Below are 27,532 nucleotides of genomic sequence, written 5' to 3' on the forward strand. Positions count from 1 at the left end.
AACCCTCACAATGATTTTTGATTCCTTCTCATCTCCTATTCTTCATCTGAAGACGAAAATAGAGAACCAGACTTCTAAACGTTGTGAATTTCTTATGCATTAACAACAATGGGAAAAGCCCAATATAGGTACATCTCTTCTTAATACTTGACAGGATTTGCTAGGAATCGAACTCCGGCATCTTTGAGTAAAAGCTACCAGCAAGTGTTACTAGCTACATCTGACAGTCGAAAAGTTTGTATTACGTCAAGTCACACTTACCCCTGGCCGCATCCACACGATAGGATGCACCGGAGGCTTCTTATGGTGGTAGAGGGCGCGAGGGCCTGGCGGAAACTCGGGGTCTTCGAACAGCACACCCCGTTCCCGGCACACCCGGCGCACCGCATGGTAATGCGACTGCACGCCCCGCGGCCGCTCTGTCGTCCAGTACCTGTAACAATATGAAAGTCGTTCATGTTAATCCTTTCCTCTCTCTTAATCGCTTTCAACTCAAACTCGTGTAGGAGAGAAGAAAAAGAGAGGAAAGGAAAAGGAAAAGCGAAAGAAAAAGAAAGGAAAGGAAAAGGAAAGGAAAGGAAAAGGAAAGGAAAGGAAAAGGAAAGGAAAAGGAAAGGAAAGGAAAGGAAAGGAAAGGAAAGGAAAGGAAATGAAAAGAAAAGAAAAGAAAAAGGAAAGGAAAGGAAAAGAAAATGGAAATGAAGGGGAAAAGGAAGGGAAAGGTAATGAGATAAATAAATAAAAGCCGAAAAGGAAAAGAACGGCAGAGAAACTGAAGACGAAAGAGAAAAGAAGAAATACGAAAAAGACGTAAAATGGAAGAAAAATGGAAGAAAAAGAAGAGGGAAGGAAAACGAGGAAAGAAAATATGGAAATGAAGATGGAGAAATAGAAGGAAAATTAATGGGAGGTGGAGGAATGAGAGAAGTAAAAATAAAATCGGATGGATGAACAGCTAAACAAATTGTAAATTAAAATATAGCATAGATAAATGAAAAGGGCGTGGCAATGGAAAAGAAACAGAAGGAGCTAGAGGAGTAAAAGTGAGAGGGTGAGAAGAATAAAGAAAGTAAGAAAATAAATTAAATGCAGGATACGTAAAAGAGATGAATTAACTACTGATCAAAAGGGAGGGGGGAGAAAGAGACAAAACATAAACGAGACGAGGAGCAAAGTTAAAAGTAGAAAGAGAAAGAAATCGAGCAATAAGAAAAATCTTCTATTTCTAAGTCCTTTATGTTGTCATTTCTCTTCCTAACCATTAGAATGGTCCACACCTGTGGAGTAACTGTTAGCGTGTCTGGCCGCGAAACCAGGTGGCCCGGGTTCGATTCCTGGTCGGGGCAAGTTACTTGGTTGAGTTTTTTCCAGGGGTTTTCCTCAACCCAATATGAGCAAATGCGGGGTAACTTTCAGTACTGGTCCCAGGACTCATTTCACCGGCATTGTCACCTTCATCTCGTTCATAAGCTAAGTAACCTAAGATGTTGATAAAGCGTCGTAAAATAACCTACTAAAATAAAAAAAAATCCATTAGAATGTCGCCTGCAATGTACCTTAAGAAATTCGTTTCACTTGCTGCAATTCTTCGCTCTTGATCTTATCTCGACATCCAACTCCCATTCTCATAAAGAAATGTTGGTAGAGGAAACATCATATCTATGCAACAGTGTGATCCGTTGCTAAGCAAATGACGTCAGTGTAGTATGACGTATCTCACTCCTGTTGCCAACAAAAAGAGTCAGATAACGAAAATTTCGTAACGTTTTATCCTTTTGAGCCTCGAGCATAAATATTTACCTTTAAAAAACGCAGTCCCTTAAAACTGTGGCCGACGTCTTTTTAACAAATAATATCCATTCAATAATATTAAAGGGAAAAATTGTTCCGGGGAACTTTGGCTAAGCACGCCAATGCTCTACCACTCAGCTATCCAAGAACGATATACAATTCCGATCCAATTCTTCTCTTATGTCCACTTACCTCAAGTGGGTTTGACGACAATCGCCAACGGCGCACATAGAGTGCATACTATAGGCCTACTGGTATAATGTATGACTTTAGTTGTGGTTTCATGCTATAACGCGACATAAGCGTTGATAATGCTGAAAATGGCTCCCTCATGTCGCGTTATGGCATGAAATGTGTGGACATAAAGAGAAGAATTGGATCAGAATTGTGTATCGTTCCTGGATAGTTCAATGGTAGAGCATTGGCGCGCTTAGCCAAAGGTTCCGAGTTCAATCCCTGGTCCCGGGACAATCTTTCCCTTTAATATTATTCAACCAGCTTACATTTTCATAACCTAGCTAATTACATCAATAAATCATAATTTTCATTTAACAAACTCCGTTTCTATTAAACCATATTAGAACTTCAATTTCATTTAGTACAACTGTTCCGTGCGCTCGCGTACATATTTTACATCGTGATGTTTGTAACTAGATTTATGTAGCTTATTAAGTTTTTCATAGCTTTAGCAGTATTATGATCTACATATGTACTTTGCTCTGTTCTTGTATATGACCCCTCATTATAATTTGGTATAAGGGAATATGGGGCAGGACGGGGAATGGGGCAGGACGGGGTATAGCCTCTATCTTCCCAACAAGTAGTGCAATCTACCGAATTTTGTTTTAGAACTTCAACTCATGTAAATATATCATCACACAACACTTACTGCCATTTCTTGCATCTGTTGTATGTTATTCGATTGCTGCATCATATTGTATCATTCATTTGCAACTTTAAAGTGTTCTCTTATCACACGTAAGTAGAAATGAGATTTATTTAGATAATCTGTTTTAATGTCATATTATATAGTGCTTACCTGGCTTTTAATTACGAAACTTTCTTACATTTCGTGCGTTATTTTTCCTGCCAATACCTCATAACTTAGAAATTGTGACTATGGGGCAAAACGGGGTGGGGCATAACAGGGCAGTACGTCCTGCCCCACGTCATATTTAATTAAATTTCACCTCCTGTAATGGGTTGTTCGTTCTGTTGTTTGTCAGAAGAAGGTTGGATTAGATGCGTATCATGTCTGAAATGGGCTCACAATTGTTGCGCAGGAGTAGACAGTGAAGACGAGGATGCCACGCACATTTGCGTATTTTGCGAATTACTTTTTCTCAAGTAAACTTGTAAAATGTTGTTGTATTCACACTTTCAGTATATAATTTTTGTCAATTTTGCCATTTAATTATTAAAAAAATAGATACCCCATTTTGCACCATACGTGGGGCAGAACGGGGTAAAAGACACATTTCGAAAAGGTAATTTATTTTAAGGTTACAATGACCGGATTTCACTCGAAGTGCATATTTTTTTTACTTGTTTACAGTGTAATAAAAGCATATATGTCATAAAACTCATACATTTACATTATTTGATACCAAATAAAAACATTTAAACATTAACTACCCCGTCCTGCCCCATGTTCCCCTAAGTATCACAATCTGATACATATTTTCTTTTCTTTTCTTTTCTTCCCTCACAGTTGATTCACCATATTCTAGTCAGATCTGGACATTACTACAGATGAACCAACCTATTTTAATCGCAACCACATCGCACACGTTTTAATTTTAGTATTTAATAACTTTTTAATAACTTTTGATCATGGCTTATATAGCCCTTGTTTTTAATACAGTAATGTTTTAATCAATGTATGTTCACTCATCTACACAGAGACATATTTTTCAACTGCTTCATTTATTTGTACTATACACATATGTACCACTTTATGTATATAGGCATAAAACTTTTCTCTGAAGATGGCTTACTCAAGCCGAAAACGTTAAAAAACTAAATAAATAAATGTGACAAATATTGTAAACTACTAATATTTGTTAAATAGATAAGCACAGACGGATCCTGACAAAACTCCTATTGTTATTGTATCAGCTTATCGGCCCTCACCATGCCTTTCAAATTTAGCTTACAAGAAGCTAAACTTGGAAGTCATTTTCAGCTATATCCATTCAAATCTAACGAAGGGCCATCATCCCAAATAGAACATAAACTTATCTTTGACTCTTATATGTTTGATAGAATCTTAACGAGAATAGTTGTATGAAAGGAAATGCGAGTGCTTGCTTATAACATGCATTGAACTCGTTAACAAATTTTCTACTTCTCAGCAGTGGTATCTTTTTCTGTAGGCTACAAGCTTAATGAAAGTAAGTGAAGAAAATAACAAGTGCACTCTATATCGGCTCTATAAACAAGGAAGTGAAGATGAGAAATTTGACAAAAACTCGTTAAGTTTTGTTGATAAATTGTAAACAATTTTAAACGAAACGAGTTTAAGACAGTATTTGAGACACACCTTATAATTCCGTTATCTTGCATTCGTAATGTTCAAGCAGCAACCAGATTCTTGCAGGAAACAAATGACAGGAGTCCAAGGTGAAGGATGACTAACGGAGATACCGGAAATGAGGAAAGCCTGTCGACCTTCAACCAAAACCTAAATATATTTGTTGTTATCTTAGAAAATTTAACACAGATGTGGATCCCAAAATAATGAAAATGCTTTTAAAAAGAAACTGCTTGAATTTTACAGAATAGAAGACTTTCTGCATGGCAATAACAACGACTAAGGTGGAAAACTAAATATTTGGAGAGAGTATCCGGGTGTAGTTTCAAGCCTGCTGAATACTTGTTACTTTTTCTCTCAGTTTTTATGTCCAGTCTTCAATTACAGTCTAAAGGTAAAAGATTTGGACAACCAATGAAGGACTCGAAAGATCAGTAGTATTATTAGAATCTTGAATATAGAATAGGCCATATTTTTCATTTCATTTACTGCATTCTATAGATCTTACAGTAGCTTTGAAGCTTCAAGATGTGGAAAAAGTCTAAATTTTACATAGTTACAATTTTTTGGCGTGATGAATTGAGGCCGAGGATTCGCCATAGATCATATGGCATTCGCCTTACGGTTGGCGAAAACCTCAGAAAAAAACTCAACCAGGTAATCAACCCAAACGGGGATCCAACTCAAACCCGAGTCTGGATGATTATTATTATTATTATTATTATTATTATTATTATTATTATTATTATTATTTATTTATTAATATTTTATTGTGGTGCAAAATAGCCAGTGGCCCAATAATAGTTCAGCACAAAATGACAATAATTATAAATAAACACAATAAATACAATAAAAGTACACGAATATAAATTGATGGATAGAGGTGAAATAAATAATAACTGAATTAAAACAATAATAGCTAAACTTAGGTTAGAAATGAATGAGAATCAACATTAATACAACAATAAAAATAACCAAACTATACATTAAAAGTATCTAATTTCTTACCCTGCAAATTGGCAAGTTTTCCATATCTGGCAACCAGTGAAAGGGATTTAAACTTACCGGTATGCAAAAAAAAAAAAAAAATTGTGATGGATTCACAAACAATGTCACTCTTTATAGTCTTACAAAAGAATAAGTAATCAAGGTGAAGACATCTGGCATAAAGACTAGAACAGTTAAAATAATTACAGGTTAGCCCATAATTGAAAACTGAGGAAGTTGGTAAATATCTAAAAGCACACAAGGAAATCAATTTTCTTTGAATATTTTCCAATTTAGCCGAATCAGTAAAAGTAATAGAATTCCAGACGACAGATGTATATTCAAGTTTGGAACTGACTCTGACTAATGTACAGTATAAAACTAGTAGAGTAGTAGGAGTAGAAAAAGAATAGGTTATAGACCTTATAAATCCAAGCATTCTTATGGAATGATTATATATATGTTGAACGTAATTACTGAAGTACTTTCTCTTCAGAAGGATATGACAAAAGTTTTAGATTAATTAATTTTCAGTCCATTAGACCAAATGCAACAGCGTTTACAACGTTTTTCAAAATTTGACAATCAGCAGGACTACTAATTTTGCGAAAGATTTTCAAGTCATCCTCAAATAATAATAATAATAATAATAATAATAATAATAATAATAATAATAATAATAATAATAATAATAGTGTGATGGTGGTGTGATGTTCATGTTATAAAGTCCAGCGTTATTATAAAGTGATTAATACATTTTAGCATATTTTGTTGTCCATATTTTTATGAGTTTCAAAGAAAGTAAACAATTATTCAACGTATTGCCACCGTTTTGTATAAAAATCGTCGTTCTCTTAACTGAGTTCTATAGTCTGTCCACTCACTAATTTCGAAAGACCTGACTATGAGTTGATTTTTCCTTTTTAAGCTGTAAGACATTCCACAATCGCGATGAAAATTTATCCTTCACATTCTACATTTGCTTTAGATAGCCTTCATCATAATGTACGGTTATGACCACTACTACGCCGTGCCAATTAGGCAACTTCTCCAACACTACTATATGACGGATCTGTCCGTTGAAAAGGAGTAACAATTAAGAATAATATCTTCGATCACAAAAATGTTGAAAGAGAAATGTGCTCTAATATCGCTTCCAACAGAAGGATTAGTTTACAACCGGTTAAATAACAAAAGGCTGATATTTACATCTATTATCAGACTGTACATCTCACTTGACGATATGTGTCAGAGGAAGAACGATTATTTGTATGCATCTGAAGTCTGATTAGTGTAATATGTAACTAGTGGGCGATGTATGCAATGGAGGGGAAAGGAACTGGCCATCCTACCTCATTATCTGCTGACCTAGTTGCCTCATAAGTGGTGACTTCTTGCTATCACTTGTGAGGTTCTGACCTGTCTTCGGACAGTTGATCAAATAACAACAAATAACAACAAAAGCAGTTGTAATATTTTTTGAAGATGTGTCTTGGCATTTTCGTAAAAATATTGAAAAAAGAATAATATGAAATTTCTCAGCAATTCAGTCCTTTATAATATTAAAATGGTTTTTCTCGTGGTAATTTATTATCTTGAGCTAGAATTAAAGGGAACAGAATAAAATATAATTAATTACTGTGTAACTTCCTAAAATAATATTACATTTTTCGTCTGGATCATCTTATAAATGTTTAATTTTTCCCTCTCTATCTATCACTTTTGCTGTTACGAGTTTCACATATTCAAATCGAGAATGGTTACCAACGACAGAATTCGAGATTTTATAGCTACTGATGGGGAACTTCTTGATTCATATGATGTTGCGATAGATTGCGTATTTCCATTTTAAAGTAAACTTAATTACAATATTATAGAATCACCTGGAATCGAAGTTCGGAATTAAAAAGTACGAAAGGAAGGACCGAGTATCGAACCCTCTCAGGCAGTCGAAATACTCATAAGAACACATCACTTTAGCTAAGAGCCATGAACTATCCACGAGTGATCCGTGTATTATAAATTAAGGGTTCAGAGCCATAATGGGCCAAGCGCCATTTATTAAAAATGAAGAAAGCAAGGGTTAAAGTTAAGTGAATACCATAGTTTAATGAAGATTGACATCATTTAGTTTTAATATGTATACTTTATATTACTTGCTATAATTTTCCATTGAATTATGGTAATAACTTCATTTTAATCCTTGTTTTCTACGGTTTTAGTAAATGGCGCTTGGCCCACTATGGCTCTGAACCCTTCAAATGTTTGTTTCTTTACTTAGACGCATAGTATAATTAATTTATCAAACAGCCACCGAACCTATGTCTATTTATTTTTTAGCTGTTTTCAGTCGTACTTGAACTAAAATACCAGCGCTATGAGTTCGAGAATTTCAACGGCGAAAAGTATTGTGTGTGTCCACTCCTAATCGTGCTTTGCGTGATGTCTAAAAAAATATGAACGGCATGAGTCAGACACCCTGTATAATCACCAGAATCTAAATTTTCTGATTTTCCCGTAACAACATCATGTTTTACACGTATGTTGATTTCATAAATAAGATTGACTTCATAACACAAATACTAATAAAAGGTTTGTTCCAGCAAACAATTTAGATCGCGTTACGAACTAATACCGGACATCTTTCGACGCATACGCTAGTCGAGTACGTTCTCAGAACTAGTTCAGGATTTTACGTTGTTGGAACGTTTCTAGAACTGTTCTTTAACTACCTTTGGAGTTTATTCTCATAATAAAATTGTATTCATCTTCCGAACTTAATTCGTCGCAAAATAATAACTTATAGCCTACCACTATAACTTTCCAAATCACTCATGATTGACTGTTTTTTTAATTTTAACCTTCCCAGTCTCTAAGCGTTTTAACCTCAACCTCAGATAAAGTCATCTGCGGATGCGTCAGCAGTTCAGAATTCCCAGTTCCTGCTCTTAATCGAGAACCAATGTCACTCGTTTCGAACGAATTCTATAGCACGTTAGAACAGGAAACTGGGAGTTCAGAATCAGTTCAAGTCTTGTCGAAACGCACATTGAGATACTGCGCATGAGGAGAATCGATTCTGAACAGTGCTGAAACAAACCTAATATGTATTAACAATTAAATTGTTACCTTAGTAATCATAAACCGAATGAAGTAGGATTTCTTAGTGATATAAGAAAATATGCTCTTTCAAGTGATTTAAAAACGTTCCTGATGACGTCGCAATAGTCACAAAAATATTTTGTATCAATAAAAATATTTCTTTCCAAATACAAGGTTCACCGTGTCTGAGATTTTTGTCCAAAATTCCCTCACTAAATTTTAATTACAATAGCCTATTATGCATTACTTCTAAACACCTTGTATTTAATCATTACCGGTTGAATTCACTTGCAGATATTAGCCAGAATATAAACAAAAGCCATCCAACAGTTTCCATATCCGGGCCCGGCTCTTGAAAAGCCAGCCTCCAAACACATGGTCTACTTCAGTAACCTATGAATTAAGGAACCACCAAAATGACCGCTGTCAACTGTTTGTTGGTCGATTATTATCAATGATAAGGTTATTACTTCAACCAAACGTTAGGATATCTATTGTTGTTAAGCTGCTCTTCGTTGAGCAAAATCTGATAAACGTTGGTGAAACCGGTAGTGAAACAAACAATGTGAAACGAAACACCTTGGATAAATATGGTTGATATTTTCTTACAAAAGAAGCTGCTTAATGGCAATATATACCTACACCCCATTAACTTTCGAGTACTTAGCTTGGCTTTACGAGGGCTGGACCCGGAACGGATCCGTACACTTGACCACACTTTGGTCATTGTGCAACGCTATACCTATATGCGATGATTTTTCAAGCCCGACAGGGGGCGTGGATGGCTTTCTTGAATCCGACGCTGACAGGTGGGCCATCCTTTCTCAGCCCCTGATAGAGCCATGTTCCGTTTCAAAGACGAGTAACCTGATAAGCCCGTGTGCTTACCTCAGAAGCCAGAAAGATGTAAGTTCAAAATCACCAATTCTGAGTTTTGTTGAGATGAGTGTTACATTTTATCCCAGATCAATATAGATTGCTCATTCCTATGTTAAAATCGGTTGCACTTTGAAGAGAACAACCGCCAGGATCGCCACCCGACCGCCGTAAACGAACACGAGATGGCAGTACAGTCGCTAATGCAATTCAAATGGAAGTTATGGCGTGACTCCTTATGTAACAACTAGATGGCAGCATAGTAAACCTGACAAAAGTTGTTACCGTCAAAGCCCTTTAACGCAGAGCAATCTGGGTATATATGATCTAGGATTTTATACACAGTTTTGTAACTTGTTTTGAATATCGAAAAAATATACACAACTATCCATCCCTACAATTCGGGAGTAGCAACATCAATACAAGCATAAAATCATGTCATATTATATTATATTATATTCATTCATAGTGTTCTGCTGGCCTTCTGTGCTCGAGGTTGCGGGTTCCATCTCGGCCCAGGTCGATGGTGTTTAAGTGTGCTTAAATGCCTATATGAATCAAGAATAACCTGAATAACCTAAAATCCATGTTTTGAAGCTCACTTCCTTTTGTCATCTGAAGTAAAAGGGGCCCGAAGCCCCAAGCCCTTCCTGTCATCGTTGGCTGACAAATGGGCCATCCTGCCTCAGTCCCTGATAAAGCCAGGTGCCATCCACACACGAGTGTCCTTGATAAGTCCAGGGTCCGGAGTCTCAGCCTTTACTATATCGGCATCGGAAGCCCTACTACCTCCAAGACTCCAAACCATCCTATTTTTACAATTATAGATGATAGATGAAATGAGGGAGTGGAGAGTGCTGGTGTAATAATAGAGGGAAAAGGGAGTACAGTGAGAAAAACTCGCTGCAACGTCTGCTATATCCCACCACAAATTCCATCACGACTTGACCGGGGATCAAATCCGGGCTGCCTGGATATAAGACCAGCGGACTAGCACATTCGGGGCTAACTTCCAATAGTCGCTCTCTTCGCCAGTTGTCAAACTGAGCCAACACAGATCCTGGGCAGCAATAACCAACCTCCGCTATAGATGGTTATTGCTTCACTATCAGTTATTGAACCCGGCGCAACACGTGGCCAGGAGACGTGACACGGGCACTTACCGCACTGATAGTGCGGAGATAGGAACCCAGCCCCAGCAGGTGGCTGCGACCCGCCCCGCCCATCTCGAGTGCATGCGCACTGCCGTTCCGCTCCACCGGGCATTGCGGAGTGCTGCCCAGGGGCTCGCCGCGCCGCCGAAATCCTGCACGACTCCGCTCTATTCCGCAATTGCTCATGCGTTCTCGCGGAAACGTGTCAATCAAATGCGCATTTGCCTGCAAGACACACACAAGCCTACAAGAGATCCAAAACACAAACGCAGTGTTCAAATCAGATGGAGAATATAAAGCTAGAACGTATCATGAGTATTCAGGGATGCAGAGATCTCGGCGCTCTCATCGTAGAATAAGTCTACGCAGTGTCAATGAAATGTTTCAGTGATATGAACTATCAGCATCGAATCGCTGTCACTGTCGCTGTCGGATTTCTTGTTGCTATCATTGTCGCTGTCTTATTTTTTGTCGTTATCATTGACGCTGTCTTATTTTTTCATTGACGCTGTCTTATTTTTTGTCGTTATCATTGACGCTGTCGCTGTCTTATTTTTTGTCGTTATCATTGACGCTGTCTTATTTTTGTCGTTATCATTGTCGCTGTCTTATTTTTTGTCGTTATCATTGACGCTGTCGCTGTCTTATTTTTTGTCGTTATAATTGACGCTGTCTTATTTTTTGTCGTTATCATTGACGCTGTCTTATTTTTTCTCGTTATCATTGACGCTGTCTTATTTTTTGTCGTTATCATTGTCGCTCTTATTTTTTGTCGTTATCATTGACGCTGTCGCTGTCTTATTTTTTGTCGTTATCATTGACGCTGTCGCTGTCTTATTTTTTGTCGTTATCATTGACGCTGTCTTATTTTTTTGTCGTTATCATTGACGCTGTCTTATTTTTTGTCGTTATCATTGTCACTGTCTTATTTTTTGTCGTTATCATTGACGCTGTCGCTGTCTTATTTTTTGTCGTTATCATTGACGCTGTCTTATTTTTTGTCGTTATCATTGTCGCTGTCTTATTTTTTGTCGTTATCATTGACGCTGTCTTATTTTTTGTCGTTATCATTGACGCTGTCTTATTTTTTGTCGTTATCATTGACGCTGTCTTATTTTTTGTCGTTATCATTGTCGCTGTCTTATTTTTTGTCGTTATCATTGACGCTGTCTTATTTTTTGTCGTTATCATTGTCGCTGTCTTATTTTTTGTCGTTATCATTGACGCTGTCGCTGTCTTATTATTTGTCGTTATCATTGACGCTGTCGTCTTCCTCGTCGTATTCATTGACTCTGCTGTCTTCATCTTCGCTGTCATTTTCCTCTCCATCTTCACTGGCATCTTTCATTGTTGTATATACTACTGCCATCATGAAAGTCGTTGTTATATTCAACATCATAGTCACCTTTGGCGTTGCAGTCATCTTCCTCGACGCAACCATCACAATCTTTATTGTCGATGTGGTTTTCGTAGTTCTCACTGTCTTTATATCGTTTTCCTCGTCAACATTAATCACCATTATTATTTTCATTCTTTAGAGACTAGTGAAGTGCTTTGTGTGGAATGTGGCATTGTGTGGGGCAGAAACATGGACTTTAAGACGAAATGAAGAGAAAAGAAAAGTAGTATTAGAAATGTGGATATGGAGAAGACTGAAGCGTGTGAAGTGGACAGACAGAATAAGAAACGAAGCTGTGTTGGAAAGAGTGGGTGAAGAAAGAATGATGCTGAAACTGATCAGAAAGAGAAAAAGGAATTGGTTGTGTCACTGGCTGAGAAGAAATTGCACTCTGAAGGATGTACTGGAAGAATTGTGAACGGAAGAAGAGTTCGGGATAGAAGAAGATATCAGATGACAGACATTAAGATATATGGATCATATGAGGAGACAAAACGGAAGGCAGAAAATAGGAAAGACTGGAGAATGTTGGGTTTGCAGTGAAAGACCTGTCCTTGAGAAAACACTATGAATGAATTAATGTATGTATAATATACTATTTGAGTAATCATCCTCTATTCGTAATAGTCCTTTACCCTTAAAACTAAAGGAAAAAGGTAGTCTATTTTGCAAACAAATTCAAATTAGTGCAACTATGAAAATATTGCGAACAGAACCCATGTTTATATGACATTTTTTGCTCAAAAGTCTTCAGAAAGTGGCAGTAACTTCTCCTGATTCACCCTGTATAGTTTGTTATTTATTTCATATTTCGTGTTATCTTTGTGGTAGATATGAAATAAACAGTTGAAGCGTGAATTTTGCTAGGCTGGCCATAACATGATCAATATTATGATATATTCTCGACCTGACTGGCACTCTCAGTTTCAGTTCTGTTTGGTATTGCTTCATGGATCACTGAGGACACGGAGAATGTACGAGGTTCAGAATCTTTACGCGCAGGCAGCGTGTCAAGGTCACGACAGAACTGCTTCGTAATGGCCCGTCTCTCGAAAAAGCCTGCGGCAACACTTCACACACCATAAACTGGTGGAAGCAGGGGCAGAAAAAAGAGAAAACGACGTGAAAAGTAGAAAGGGTGGGCGGTAAGAAGAAAAACAGAAGCGAGAAATTACAAAAATACGATACTGTTTGAGAAAGAAGACAGAGAACATGACTAGACCATTAAAAATGTGCGCTTGCGCAACACGACCTAGGCGCGGTTGTCTGTATTCAACAATGATGTATCATTTTACTGCACCTTAAACGTTAATAAGAGAATTCATACAGCAGATGTAATACGAGTACTATGCTGAATTATAATGTGGCAATTCTAATGAAAGGAACATACAAATACTCCTCCTCATCTTCGTTAAGGATCAGAATATGCTAGGATCATTCTTGGTTTTCTTGGTCTTCTCATATCCTTTGTTACTTCTGGTGCATAATGTGTAGAAGTTTTCGTAATCGATCTTCAACTATTTTTTCCAGGTATAACGTTTCGAAAAAAATTTTGTAATGTGTGTGTGTGTGTGTGTGTGTGTGTGTGTGTGTGTGTGTGTGTGTGTGTGTGTATATATATATATATATATATATATATCGTCGTGAGTGAATGAAGAATTCGGCCATATTTTTTTAATGTAGCAATGAGTTTCAGTGTCGTCAACATAGCAATACTAATTGGGCTTTGCATGTTATGTTCAATAACAAATAAATAAATAAAAAAATAAATACTACACACCTAATCAAACCTAACCTAACCTCTCTCATAATATTACACACCTAATTAAACCTAACCTAACCTGTCACATAATATACACCTAATCTGACCTAACCTAACCTGTCACATAATACTAGACACCTGTATACATTTAGTATAATTTCGTTTGCATATATTACCGGCCCTGCTGCTGGTTACGGTAGCCATCTAGTGGAAATGGATCGTAATTCCATGAAGAAAATATGCCGACTTTAATAATAATTACGTTTAATTCGTTCAGTTTATGCCTTGTAATATATTAAATGTCATACAGCTGTTTGAAAATCACGGGCGTCAGTCTCACGTCCTTCATCAGACTCACGTGCGGATGCAACCAAAACGATATTTGGTTGTAGTAGAATCAATGAAACGTACCCTAGGCATTGGATCGGTCGCAGTGGAGTCATTTCTTGGCCACCGAGGTCACCCGACCTTACTCCATTGGATTGTTGTGTGTGGGGTTGGCTTAAGAGCGAAATCTACAAGCGCAAAGTCGAAACAAGGTAGGAACTTCTCGCTTGCATTTTACATGCTTGTGCTCAAGTAAAGGAATGTACGAATCAACTCAGATCAGCAACACAGCAGCTGTCTACAAGAACTGCAAAGTGCATTGAAGTTGACGGTGGACTTTTTGAACATGTTCTGCAAAGAAATGTACACAATCACCACTTATTATTATTAACAACGACGTCAACATTTAACGAAGAATAATTCGGAAAAGAATGAAAATGTTACACACTCTTGTTTGTTTAATTATTTAATAACAGATGAGTTTACTTTTTTTTGGAACCATGCATAACATTAACATTACGTAAATAATATAATAATAACAGAATAGCTCACTTTTTTCAGAACCTAATATATTAATATAAATTAACAATATTCTTCAACCTATTCACAATTCCAGACAGCTCCGCAGAATGCCACTACGCGATGTTTATGTAAACATACTGAGTATCATCTGTGGCAAACGGGAACAGGGCGAGACGCGGGTGACATGTATTATCGCCGCGCTCTCATGGTTAACATTCGGCAGGTCTTTGAGCCGCCTCATGTATAACATTCGGCAGGTCTTTGAAATTTAATTGCATTATTGTTTTCAATTTCTTATGTCGCCGCTCCAATCACTCACCTCAATTTCAATATTGCAACCAATAAGCTGCTTCCATTATTTAATGACACTTACTTGTCTAATCCACGTGGACTAAACCCGAGGTTGCAATGTCTTGTGCTGAGGACGAATATTAAGGTATGTGATTAAAAATTATTAAAGAGTTATTATTAAGACTTAAGAATGTCAACGTACTCGTATATGAAATAATAAAATAATAATAATAATAATAATAATAATAATAATAATAATAATAATAATAATAATAGCCATTTAACAATATAACAAACTAGAGCTTATTCTTATCGAGGAAGTAGACGTGACGCTTAGAGTGAAACCTACAGAGCAACAATCGGTCGGCAAAATTATGTTTTAAAAGTACACCGCACATTATTGTATGATGCCGACATGTTAAGCATGAGGCCACGGCGATAATACTCAACTGAAATCTACTGTTTTGGTACGAACTTTCTATTTATTTATTTATTTATTTATTTATTATTTTGCTAATAATTGTAACATAAGGTAATATATATATAGAAGAACTTTAGCTCGCCCCTGAAAGAGTAGAACTCGTGCTCAGGGGGCGGATTCCTGAATTGAAATTAATAATTATACAATACAATTTGTCTTATGTCTACTATGCAATTATAGCATATACATTTAAATTTACAATTTTTCCATTTTTATAAAATCCATACATAACTTTTTAAATTTAATACTAGAACTATTAGAATTGACAAGATTAGGATATTTAAATATAAATTTGTTATATATTCTTGGGCCTAAATTACTACTATGATTAAATACTGTAACAGTGTTGCATTTTGGTTCAAACAATCTTAAAGAATTCATACCTTTTGTTTCATAACTATGAGAATACAATTCAAAATTATTTCGATTTTTATGTATGAATTTTATTAACACAATATAATAAATTTGTCTTACGTTAAGTACATTAAAGTCTAGAAACAAATTTTGAGATGGAAAATCAATAGGTTTATGAAGACATATTTTAATTATTTTCTTCTGTAATAAATAAAGTGGATTAAAATTGGATTTAAATGAGCTACGCCATCCTATAATTCCATACATAATTACCGATTGAAATAAAGTTAAATATATTGTGCATAATAAACTTATTGACAAGTAATTCCTCAATAAAACAAAATAATATACTATTTTACGTAATTTATTACAAAGGTAATTAATGTGTTGGTTCCATTTTAAATATTATCGAAATTATGCCTAAATACTTAACTTCAGATGACTCTTTAATAATTGGACATCTACACGGTATAAGACAACAACCAGATTTATGTAATTTAATAATTAATATAGATGTAGGAGGTTTGTTACATTTTTCAGGTAATGAGAATGGAATAATTATGGTTTTATTTTCGTTGATAGGAAGATAATTTATGTCAAACTATTTTTTTATTAATTTAAGTCCATTATTTGAGTTATTATATGCATCATACCAGGTTTTGCCACCAAAAAGTAAAACTGTGTCATCTGCATAAGAATAGTGAACACCATTGTATTGTTGTAAGTCAATTTTTAATAAGTCATTAATATATATTAAAAATAGAATAGGGCCTAGAACTGTGCCGTGGGGAACACCTATAATCTATGTTGATCGCTATGCGATATTCGTACAGCTTCGCTTTCAAGTAAATTGTAACATTTTGTAGTAAACTATAGGATAAATTGGAGTCAACGTATTGCATGAAGTTGTTGAAAAATGATTAAGTACTAGAACTTAAGAACGTAGAACGGAATTGTGACCAGAGCAGTCACGGCTCAGCAAGAGAAGATCTGATGTTACGGATGAGTGGCGGGAGCAGGAGAAAAAGGATGAAATTAAGACAGTTGATACACGTAAAAAGTACACTTCTTAATGCAAATGGACGAGGAATGTGGATGAAGAATTGTTCTTACATGACCGAGAGTGTCATGCCTTCTCTAGGAAGATGGCTGCGGAATTGTTGAACACGGTGCGGCGGGAACAAAAGTCAGTCGTGAGAGAGAGTGTCATTAAGAATCCTCCTCCACAAACCTTGTCCTACTTCAATTAGAGGCTAATTAAATAAATAGCCGCGAAATTAACAAGGCAGTTAATTGATTAACTATTCTTTATAGGTACCGGTACCTATCCAAAAACTTTACAGTGCTAATACACACAGTTTCTCTCTCTCTTTGTCTCTCCTTTGTGACCCAAGTCATTCTTTTACCACTTAACGGTGAACTTTAGACACAATGATTTTACGGAAGTGTGTTAAAGTCATAGGTACATATGTTATGGATTCTCAGAAGCAACTCGGAGCTTAAGTAAGTGTTCCACGAAGAAAAAAGAATAGATTTAGGACAGTAAATTAAACTCTTAATTCTTTGTTTAACGTCTCTTTTGAATTACAAAGAGTAGGCCTGTGTGAAGACTATGAGATTAAACGACAATAAAGAACCAACGGTTACATAATGAGGAGGGGAATAAACAAGTTCAACTAATAATAATATAATAATAATAATAATAATAATAATAATAATAATAATAATAATAATAATAATAATAATAATAATAATAATAAGTAGAACCCGGATGTTTGGCAAAATGTCTTTTTTTACTGGGTGGAAGTAAATCATTATTCGCATAGATATAAATGTGATTTGGATTTATTTTGCCTTTTTAAGATGTTTCTTACTAGTAAATGCCATTTTTGTCATTTTAAAGCAATATTTCTTGTTTAATTGCAATTTTCTAATTAATTGTAATTTAATGTGTATGAAATTTAAATATATGAAACAATGACTAACTTTACTAACAATAATAAATAAAAGTAATTTATTTCGGAGCTTAATCTACTAATAATCGTGCTTTAATAATATTGGTGTAATATTAATAATGATCAACAATCCACAGTTACAAGATTATAATATTGCCATGTCTTCACGGTACCAACAATCAGCTTTATAACTTTAAAATATTAAGCTCGTTCTCTTAGAAGTTGTCTCGTAGGATTTCCAATCGTTTGCTTTCATATTTTCAAATCTTACTGTTACAATTTTGTGCTACACGTGTTTATTATTGTAGAAGAAAGAAATTTGAGTGAGGAACAATCAGTTATTGTCGAGTAACAGAAGTTATAAGGTCGCTTAGCTAGAATGTCTAAATTCAGTAAACCATTGCAAAGAAAACTTCATGCTTACGTTAGTGAATTTGATGCCCATGTGTTTTCAACCGATGAAACAGTTTTGTTATGCAAGGTTTGTGGAAAGACAGTTAATCACTAAAAAAAAGTATTTTATAAGTCTACATGTGTCACCTACGAAGTAAATATGAGAGTTATGTTGATATAATTTAAATTTATTGCTAAAATATATTATGCCTTTTAAAATTTACAATGCCCCTTTTACGTTTTGCCTTTTTTGCCTGCCTATTTTAACTGTTATAAATGCCTAAACATCCGGGCTCTAATAAATAATAATAATAATAATAATAATAATAATAATAATAATAATAATAATAATAATAATAAATTTATCGACTCGTCTCGCTCCAATTGAAATATGCCTTCACATCGATTTTGGTGCTTTTTACGATTCTTAACGATGGACTACAAAGAAAATGAAATGTTCCACATTTTTTAAGATACACTTCGTCGATATAGGAGAAAGCCCATGGTTATCTACTTATATATAACATGCGAACAAGTCCCCTGCAATCGGCAAGCGTCATATTTAGTAGAGCATGAAAGTCAAGTAATATTATGGACAGTAAAAAAATCTGTCATATGGGAATGGGTATTTGAAAGGTGTTAATTCGTTATAAAAAGTGATTTTGATAAAACGTTAAAACAACTTAACTTCCTACAATACATCTATCTATAAAATACAATTATAAATACGTACATACATAAATAAATATAGAGATAAATATATAAAGATAAATATCTAAATAAAAAGATAGCCTAGATAAATAAATATGTAAATAAAGAGATAAATACACAAACAAACCAATAAACAAATAAATAAATACCTTAATATCCCCAGCAATATCCTTAATATTTGCGCTGTATTCAAAGCTTCAATAATATTTTCCTTTGTCAGAAATACTCAGACGTGAACGTATTTTGGACATGTCTTACCGGTATGTGGGGCTTAGATTCTGATCATAACAGACCACGTTGTGTTGTTTTACTGCTTTTTTTTTTTAGACGCAAACGCATTTTATTAAATTGGCGGAGTAATGCACACTTTTCATTTTTGGTACACATAGGCCTATGTGTCAGAAACCTAATGTAATTACCAAAATTTGACTTTCATCATATACCTTTTTTTTCAGTTATTCATTTTTAAAGGGGACAATTTTCAAAATTTTACGTCTCTATCACTGATATCGCGAGATGTTCACTAGGCTTCGGAGAATGAAGAATATCACTTCGAAACTAGTCAGTCAGGTAAATTTCCTCATATTAAAATAGTGAAGAAGTTACAAATTTAATCAGTGATTAGCCTATATAGGTGATAAAAGGTATGTAGAACAATTAAGAAAAATATACTGAGACTATTACTTGCTGTATTAATCCATTTTTATATTTAGATTCAAAATGTTCAATTATTTCCACAGATTAGTGATTAGCTTATATAGGTGATAAAAGGTATGTAGAACAATTAAGAAAAATATACTGAGACTATTACTTGCTGTATTAATCCATTTTTATATTTAGATTCAAAATGTTCAATTATTTCCACAGACCGACACATTTATGGGCTGAAAGAGCACGGCTCAATGTCAAATGGAGACGAAAATTTTCAACTAAAGGCTGGTTTACAATAAACCTGGGACGGAAACGACAACGAGAACGGAAATATTGTTAAAATAAATGTATTTAAATGTGAGCATTCGTAATTAACCATTATTTCCGTTCTCGTTCTCGTTGTCGTTTCAGTTCCCGGTTTTTTTGTGAACCGGTCTTAACTATTGCTTCCAGAACGTTTTCACGGGTTCACTCATACTCTTATGCAATTAAGCACCAGCTAATATGTAACAGATTCCTTTACATGTCTTTCCTGCTAATACAGACGGCAAGCATATTCAAAACCTTGAAAGTTTCTGAATTCATGATAAGTAAAATAATATAAATATGATGTAGATCATAGTGAAAGTCTTGAATCGCATTAATTTGATTTCATGAGGTAAATGTTACATGCCACGTATAGACTATGTTTCTCAAAGCATCTAAATACATTAATTCTAAAACATGTTAAAACTCAGCAATGGAAAAGAGATTTAATGACGCAGTTGGCAGTATTCTCTATGACTGGCCTGAAAACAGCGTTTAAGTCTATTTTCTCTGTGCAAGGATACGCTGACATTGAAAACACGTTTTGCTCACGGAGGTTCTACTTTCTACGAATGACAGACTATTCTCAGAATAATGTAACTATTTAAGAACTGTAACCAGATTAAGAAAAATTCCAACATTTTGATGAAAATAATGATAAAAATGAGGCGTGAATACGATGAAATATTACTTATATTATAAGGGGCGCGCATTCTTTAATTCTCTTCCGAAAAAGTAATGCTAAGACTATAAATCATCCCTTAAAAATTCGCATCTCTCTATCGGATTCGAAAACGCATACTTCACATCTCATTGAGATCGCAATTATTGCGTGGAAATGTCTATACTTACATGAATAAAATTAATAAAATACATTTACTTTCTTTACCACCGTAGTCTATATTAATGGACGCGACCATGTAGAGCTTGCAGTATACATATATGTGCACTCCTGTCTAATAATGGAATTATTCAGGGGATTGTGCTTATCTTATCGCGTGTGACGTAAAATATCATGTGAGTGCAAGTCTTGATCACATTTATGAAGTATTGGTCATTTCCATGTTAAAAACTGTAACAGGTGGAAAAGAACAACCACCAGAATCTCACTTTCGATTGGTAACGACCGCTAGATGGAAGTACAGTTATTCCATGAATTTCAAATGAGAGTTATAACGTGACTTCTTTTACAGTCGCTAGATGGCAGAATAGTGAAATTGATTAAAGTTGTTGCCTTCAAAGACCAAAAGGCTGATCAATTTGTTATATGTGATCTGGGATGCAAGCGAGCTCGAGTGACGTCAAGAGTTCACTGCAATATGGTAGGCCATGGATTATGTAAGAAATTGGTAACTGTCTTGTTTTTCCTTGGTGCTATGAGTGACGTCAGACTTCAAAGAATAAACTTTTCACGTCAAAACGTGAAAATTTTTCTCTCCCTGTTGGTCGTCTAGACGTTTTACAACAAAAATATTTTCTATTATTTTGAATAAAAGTTTTGTTTTGTTTCGTGTTCACAATAAAATTCTAATGAAACAATTGTGTAATATTTGACGTAATAGGCCTATTACGTTATAGCTTCACTATATTACGACACTCATTATTATTTTAGAAATGTTAGAGACAAATAAAATTGTGACTGGAATTGTACATTTATTTTATCGACACCTATTAAATTACGGTTCTTTATCTGACATAATCCTTCAGTACAGAAGCTGCATGGAGACGGTGACAATAATGGAGCAGTAGTGGCATGAAAATTACAAGTTAACAAAGTATACTTGAGTAAATCTACTCAATTCCCGAATTTATACTGTAAAACCGTACATATGTAAAATACATATTACTTTCTTAAATTATTTCCAACGCTGTTTTACTACCTGGAGGTATGACATTATAATAATAAAATAGTAAATTATCAAACGTTTTGTTATCTAATTATTAAGACACTTTTAAAGCACTATTTTAATACGAAGTAGCATATCTTTACACATCACAATTTTCGAGTTACGACATTATATTACTGAGACTGCGAAATTACGTGACATTCGACGGGGATCGAATCCCGGTTCGTTTTAGTGACGTTGACTTAACTATACATTAAATTTCTGTTATCGAGGAAACAACAAGTTAGACTATCGAGGCAGAAGCTGAGATACCAGACAACTGAGTCATTTTGTAAAGCAAAGTGATGCCGATCGTAACATTAGACAAGATGACAACAGCTGTAACCTAGGCATGATCAATACTAATGAAAATACTGGAAAATAAATCAGGTAAGTATTTTAACTTTTCTGGAATGTTAAGTTGAAAGCTAAGGACTTTTCTTGGACCTGCCGATGCTGCTGACATTTGTTCTTTGGAGCATGTTTTAATTACACTGTAGACTTATTTGCATTTCCGGTTGAAGAGAGGCCCGTTACCTGACGACTTCCGGTACGAGCACAACAGTGTGTTCGGCAACATCAGAACGTCGCTGCTTTACGACGGTGAACTATATACGGGTTGAAGAAAAACTGGTGGACACGCACTCTACCATGGAATTCTTTGACAACAAACAAGACACGTTTTATTTATATAAATATAGAATCTTACGTGTTTTTCATAGAATAAAGGATTCAAATGTAAAAAAAAAAAAAAAAAAAAAAAAAAAAAAAAAAAAAAAAAAAAAAAAAAAAAATTTTAAAACATTGTATACATAAACTCGGATAATGTCTGTTTAACAATATCGAGTTTTCAATTCAGCTTCTTAAAATTATAATTTGAATTTAATTTTTCTAAAAGGGAGTAAGTTATTTTTTGACATTTTCATTTTTAACGTAGTTTCGAAAGTACACTGAGAAACCCATCATTTTTGCTTGAAAGGGCACCAATAACGTTGTTCGTTGGGTTATTAGAGGCAAGTTAAAATCACAATTTGTTTTAATTGGTCAGTAGTCAATGAGATGCATCGTTTTAAAACTATTCAATTGTCAGTGGTGAGAACAGCTGAAAACAGAAGAAACCTTACAAAGAGTACACAATTATTCATTTTCATTTAAAATCTACCACCATTTTCTACAACAAAGTCAATGAGGTAAGTCGCTTCCGTAAATGTGTGTTATATTATACTTGTTTTAGTCACCTAACTATATGGAGCAATATTTTCATTGAAGCATAGCAGTGCTCTGTACAAGTCACTGTTCCACCCTGAGTTGATTGTAAACAACACGACTTGTATAAAACGCGACGTAGTTAACTTCATGGGTTCGGTATCCGAAGTTCCTTCCCTAGTAGTATCTAATTCACAAAAAATAATACTTTATATCCGATACACACAAAATCACTCATACTTTCAATTACTTTATTTTTAGGTAAATTTAGAATGGAACAGGATATTTCGCAAAAAAAGTCCCTCTATTTATTTCCATATTAAATGGTATTACACACAGAATAAGTTTTTTAGGAATAATAATAATAATAATAATAATAATAATAATAATAATTATTATTATTATTATTATTATTATTATTATTATTATTTTAAACAGTCATTACTTTGTTTTTTTTTTTTCATTAACACTAATATCACAGCCTAGTATATACAGTCACGAAGCTTGAGTTTATGAGGGTACTAGGAACAATAGACTGTGCAGGTACTATTTCGCATTGTCTGTAATGAGGCGATAGTAGCGATCCTAGTAGTTAGCAACTATCTATGGATGCATATTTACTACGTATTGAGCTTCGTGACTGTATATACTAGACTGTGATAATATCTAAGTAATTGTCATTATTTCAATCTAACACATGCTGATTATACTAATTGTACTATTCCTTTAGTTGTGTGATTATATTAATATGCATTATTATTATTATTATTATTATTATTATTTTGAAATTAATACTTGTATACCAGAATGTATTTTCCTGTTTCTGATTTTATTCATATGTAATTTATTTATTTATTTATTTATTTATTATTATTTTTAAGTTAATACTTATATACCGGTATGTATTTTTCTTTATGTGCTTTGATCCTGGTTGAGTGGGAGAGAAGGCCTAATGGTCTTAACTCTGCCAGGGAAAATAAATTATTATTATTATTATTATTATTATTATTATTATTATTATTACTATTATTATTTCACTAGAAATTGGTGGGCAAAATTGAGAAAAGCAACGGAGATGGTATGGCCACATAAAGAGAATGAGATGAAATAGACCTAAAATAATACTGAGTTAGATATCTAAACATCTAAGGAAGAGACATAACTGGAAGCAAGATGTGGAGGAGGACACATCTTCCAGAGGTCTGAAGGAGAGAGAATGGGAAACAAAGACTTCCTGGATAGTGGGAATCGGCAAATGCTGTCAACCGTAAAAAACCGATCTATCATAATCATTCTCATATTATATTTTTTACTAACAATCTTTAAATTGTGTATTGAACTCTGAAGATTACTTAAGTAGATGTCACAAATGACATCATATACAAATCAATCTGTAACTTTCGATTCATTAGGATGAATCCGCAATGTATGTATCCATTAAATATTCTCACAAAAACTTAAAATTATTTAATTACTACCGGTGCTCTACTTCTAGAGACTTGTTAACGACAAAAAAAAAAAATTAAAAAATAAAACCGATAACTTTTGCTCCGTACAGTCTTACGAGTAATTCAGCAACTGAGAATTCCAATAACTTAACGGACTGCAGAAAATTTACTTTGAACAAGGCGACAAACCGGAAACCTCCCAGATGCTAAGGAGTAAATACTAATTGCTACGCCACACAAGCTGGGCTCCAAACTACGCATGCACGTGTCCCCCAGGAGCGCTGGATGTAATGGCACTAACAATACCTCATAAAGAATACACTTGGTTGTGTAATTTTTCTTACCGTCTTGTCACTTCAAATAATGTCCTCAGAGCTTTGTTTCCAGGCGTCCAAAACAGCAGGGAGGCCTTGGAAGCCATCGTTAGAGGCGTGTGTTTCTGTCGTGAATTTTAAATTAAGTCTTCAATGTAATAATGTTTCGTTTTGATCAAGAAGCTTCTAAGTTTTACATACATCTTGGCCATGATGTATACGACTGCGGCACAGCTTTAAGGCTGTGTGGAAACCACGGTATTAGCAGTAGCAGTAATAATATTAGCAACAATATTTCATTTAACGAATGTTTTTACCACATAAGTTATTCAGTGTCAAAATTCATCGTGGGCGACAAATTTTGCACTGAAACGCCTATCAAGAACAGAATCCCTTTATGTGTCGTAAATGTACGACAGGGTTACATAATAATAATAATAATAATAATAATAATAATAATAATAATAATAATAATAATAATAATTTATTTTCCCTGGCAGAGTTAAGACCATTAGGAAATCACGCTAATGGTGGGTTGCAAGAACGCATTTATTCCTCAGTTAGCTACCAACGGACCAATAAGTTAGAAAGACGGGTTGCAAGAAACATCTTTAGTGTTTTTGGTCCGTTAAAGGATTCACTCACTAGCTTAGAGATCTGATTTCCCTCCTATAATAATATTTATTCCTCCGTTAGACAGCCATCTTATGTACATTTTGTGTATTGACGAATGATTTATATATTTTGATTCATCATAATGTGACCTGTATGAGATTCAGGCATGCGACATTTCGTATAATACACGATATTAAAATACTATTGCATATCGATGGCTTAGTAGATGATACCTCGTATCTGTACATTTGCAGGTAAATAAAAAAATGTGTTTCAGAAATTCTTTTCTCAAAATAGACATACTTCTTACTTACGATTCTGCTTTGCAAGATTTTCTATTCGAGAACAAAATATTAATACACTGTCCAATTTTGTGAACACAATAATAATGTAGTTAATCTAAATAAATAAATAACTAACTAAATAATAATAATAATAATAATAATAATAATAATAATAATAATAATAATAATAATAATAATAATAATAAAAATGTAGTTAAACTAAATGACATTTTTGTAGATAGAGGTATCTCTTCTTAGCCATAGATATAAGGTAATTTGATTACTTATTTCTTTGTTCACTTATTTATTTATTTATTTATTTATTTATTCATTCTTCGATTAGCGAAGTTATCATTTATTTCTTTATTACAGACTCTAGTTCATCATCTGACGGCAAGGTTATGTTCTCTGTAGTCTGTCTTTTTATTTTCTATAAAATCAGTGCACTCGTGCGCTATTTATAATAACAACGAATCGTTTATCTTTCTCGCCGAAACATCTGTTCGTGCTTTCTTTCTGGTCCGTATTAGTCTATATTTATTACAAATTTTGACAACAATAAAAACAATTTCTTATATCAGTCTAGCAGCCGATGTTCACTTTTTATTCTTTCACATCCTATTGCGTCACTTGTGAAATCCAAAGATGCTTGGTTAACGATCCAATAACTAGTGACCCGTTAAATTCCTCTTCTGCAACCCGACAATCCACTAACTTTAAAGCTCCACTAACTAGTAGAGGAATATATTATTTATAGGTCTGTTTTCTTGCAATCCAGCATAAGTATTTTATCGCCCTTCTATTGCTCTCGACAAAGGCTTGAAGTCGCGATCCTCCGATCCCAAAGGCTAGCATGTTAGCCATAAATCATAGGCTGTGATCAAGTGCAAAGTGCATGAATCTTTGTACATTGTGAATGAGACGTCTTGTGGCATCTTTATTGGAAGAGAGAGGTTGAGAAAATAGCACAGATAATGATAACCGAAAAAGAGTACCTATGGTAAAATTGTTAGGTGCCGATTAGTCTGATTTAAACTGTTTTTGTCAACCTGCATACGTAATTGAAACATACAACCACATCATAAACACAAAACCTACCCCACCCCACCAAACCTTAGTAAAACCTTGGTTTTTCTAAACCGATGTATACGACGTGCGAGGTGCGCCTGGCACAAATCCGGACTACACGAGAGATAGTGAGTGGTTTCTATAACTGCGAGATGCGAGGTCTGCGCACCTCAGAACTATAGAAACCACTCACTATCTCTCGTGTAGTCCGGATTTGTGCCAGGCGTGCCTCGCACCCCGCACCTCGCTTGAGTCGCTTCAGAAAAACCAAGGCTTAAAGATTTGCATGTTTTGGTGGACAAGGATCATGCCAATACACATCGATGTATCACATTTTATGTATGCATCAGTGACTTCTTCTGAAATTAAAAGAAGTTTCCGGAACTACAAATATTGCTTATCCGAAAGGTAAACACTTTCTTTTAAAAAATTTAAAAATGTGGCCTGCATAGTCATTCATTATAGGCCTGCTGAATATCACAGTCGTAAAATTTATTGTTTTTTTTTTATATTTGAACAGAGATTATAGTTTTATTGTTGTGGAAGTCTTGCAATGTGTTATTTATAATAATTGTAATTGACTATATAGGCCTATTTCTTTTCAAAAATTATAAACAATCATATATGTTAAACAGTTATAATTTCCTAAAACAGTGTGAATACACCAATTTCTTCCGTCAGCTGATTGTGAAAGTGTATACATGCCCAATATCAGTAGCTGGGTCCTTGTCGCATTGTTCGTTGCACAAAACAGTGGAGAGCATAAACTTGTACAGTGACATCAAAAACTTTTTCCTTACATTTTTATAGTACCGTACCTTGTTTTTTGACTATACCATGCAGGCTTTGCTTAATGATAAGCTTTAGTTGCCATGGTAATATTTTATAGGCTGCGTCACCGTTTTTGGCATATGAAATAAGTAATTAGAACCTTAAGTGCGAGTATCTTACGGTTGTAGCACTCTATGGGCGATAAAGCTGACAACTGTGATTGGCAGATTGTTGATGTGACGTGTATTTAGGAGGAGGTACCGTTCTCAGCTGCAGTGAAAACAGAAACTCACTGACTGGATATTGTACTCAAGGATACACTGCAGGAACGCTAGCGTACAGAAG

At 34.6% G+C, this 27,532-nt stretch overlaps 1 protein-coding gene across 2 annotated transcripts in view; it reads right to left on the reverse strand.

Annotated features, from left to right (window-relative positions):
- LOC138716410 (calpain-1 catalytic subunit-like) overlaps window positions 1-27,532 on the reverse strand; it is a 462,282-nt gene that overhangs the window by 119,790 nt on the left and 314,960 nt on the right. For both annotated transcript variants that reach the window (XM_069849474.1, XM_069849475.1), the window contains one exon: window positions 262-433. In XM_069849474.1, the coding sequence (XP_069705575.1) occupies window positions 262-433 (172 nt within the window). The remainder of the gene's footprint in view (window positions 1-261; window positions 434-27,532) is intronic.

The sequence above is a fragment of the Periplaneta americana genome, chromosome 16, assembly GCF_040183065.1.
Source record: "Periplaneta americana isolate PAMFEO1 chromosome 16, P.americana_PAMFEO1_priV1, whole genome shotgun sequence".
Taxonomy (NCBI): Eukaryota; Metazoa; Arthropoda; class Insecta; order Blattodea; family Blattidae; genus Periplaneta; species Periplaneta americana.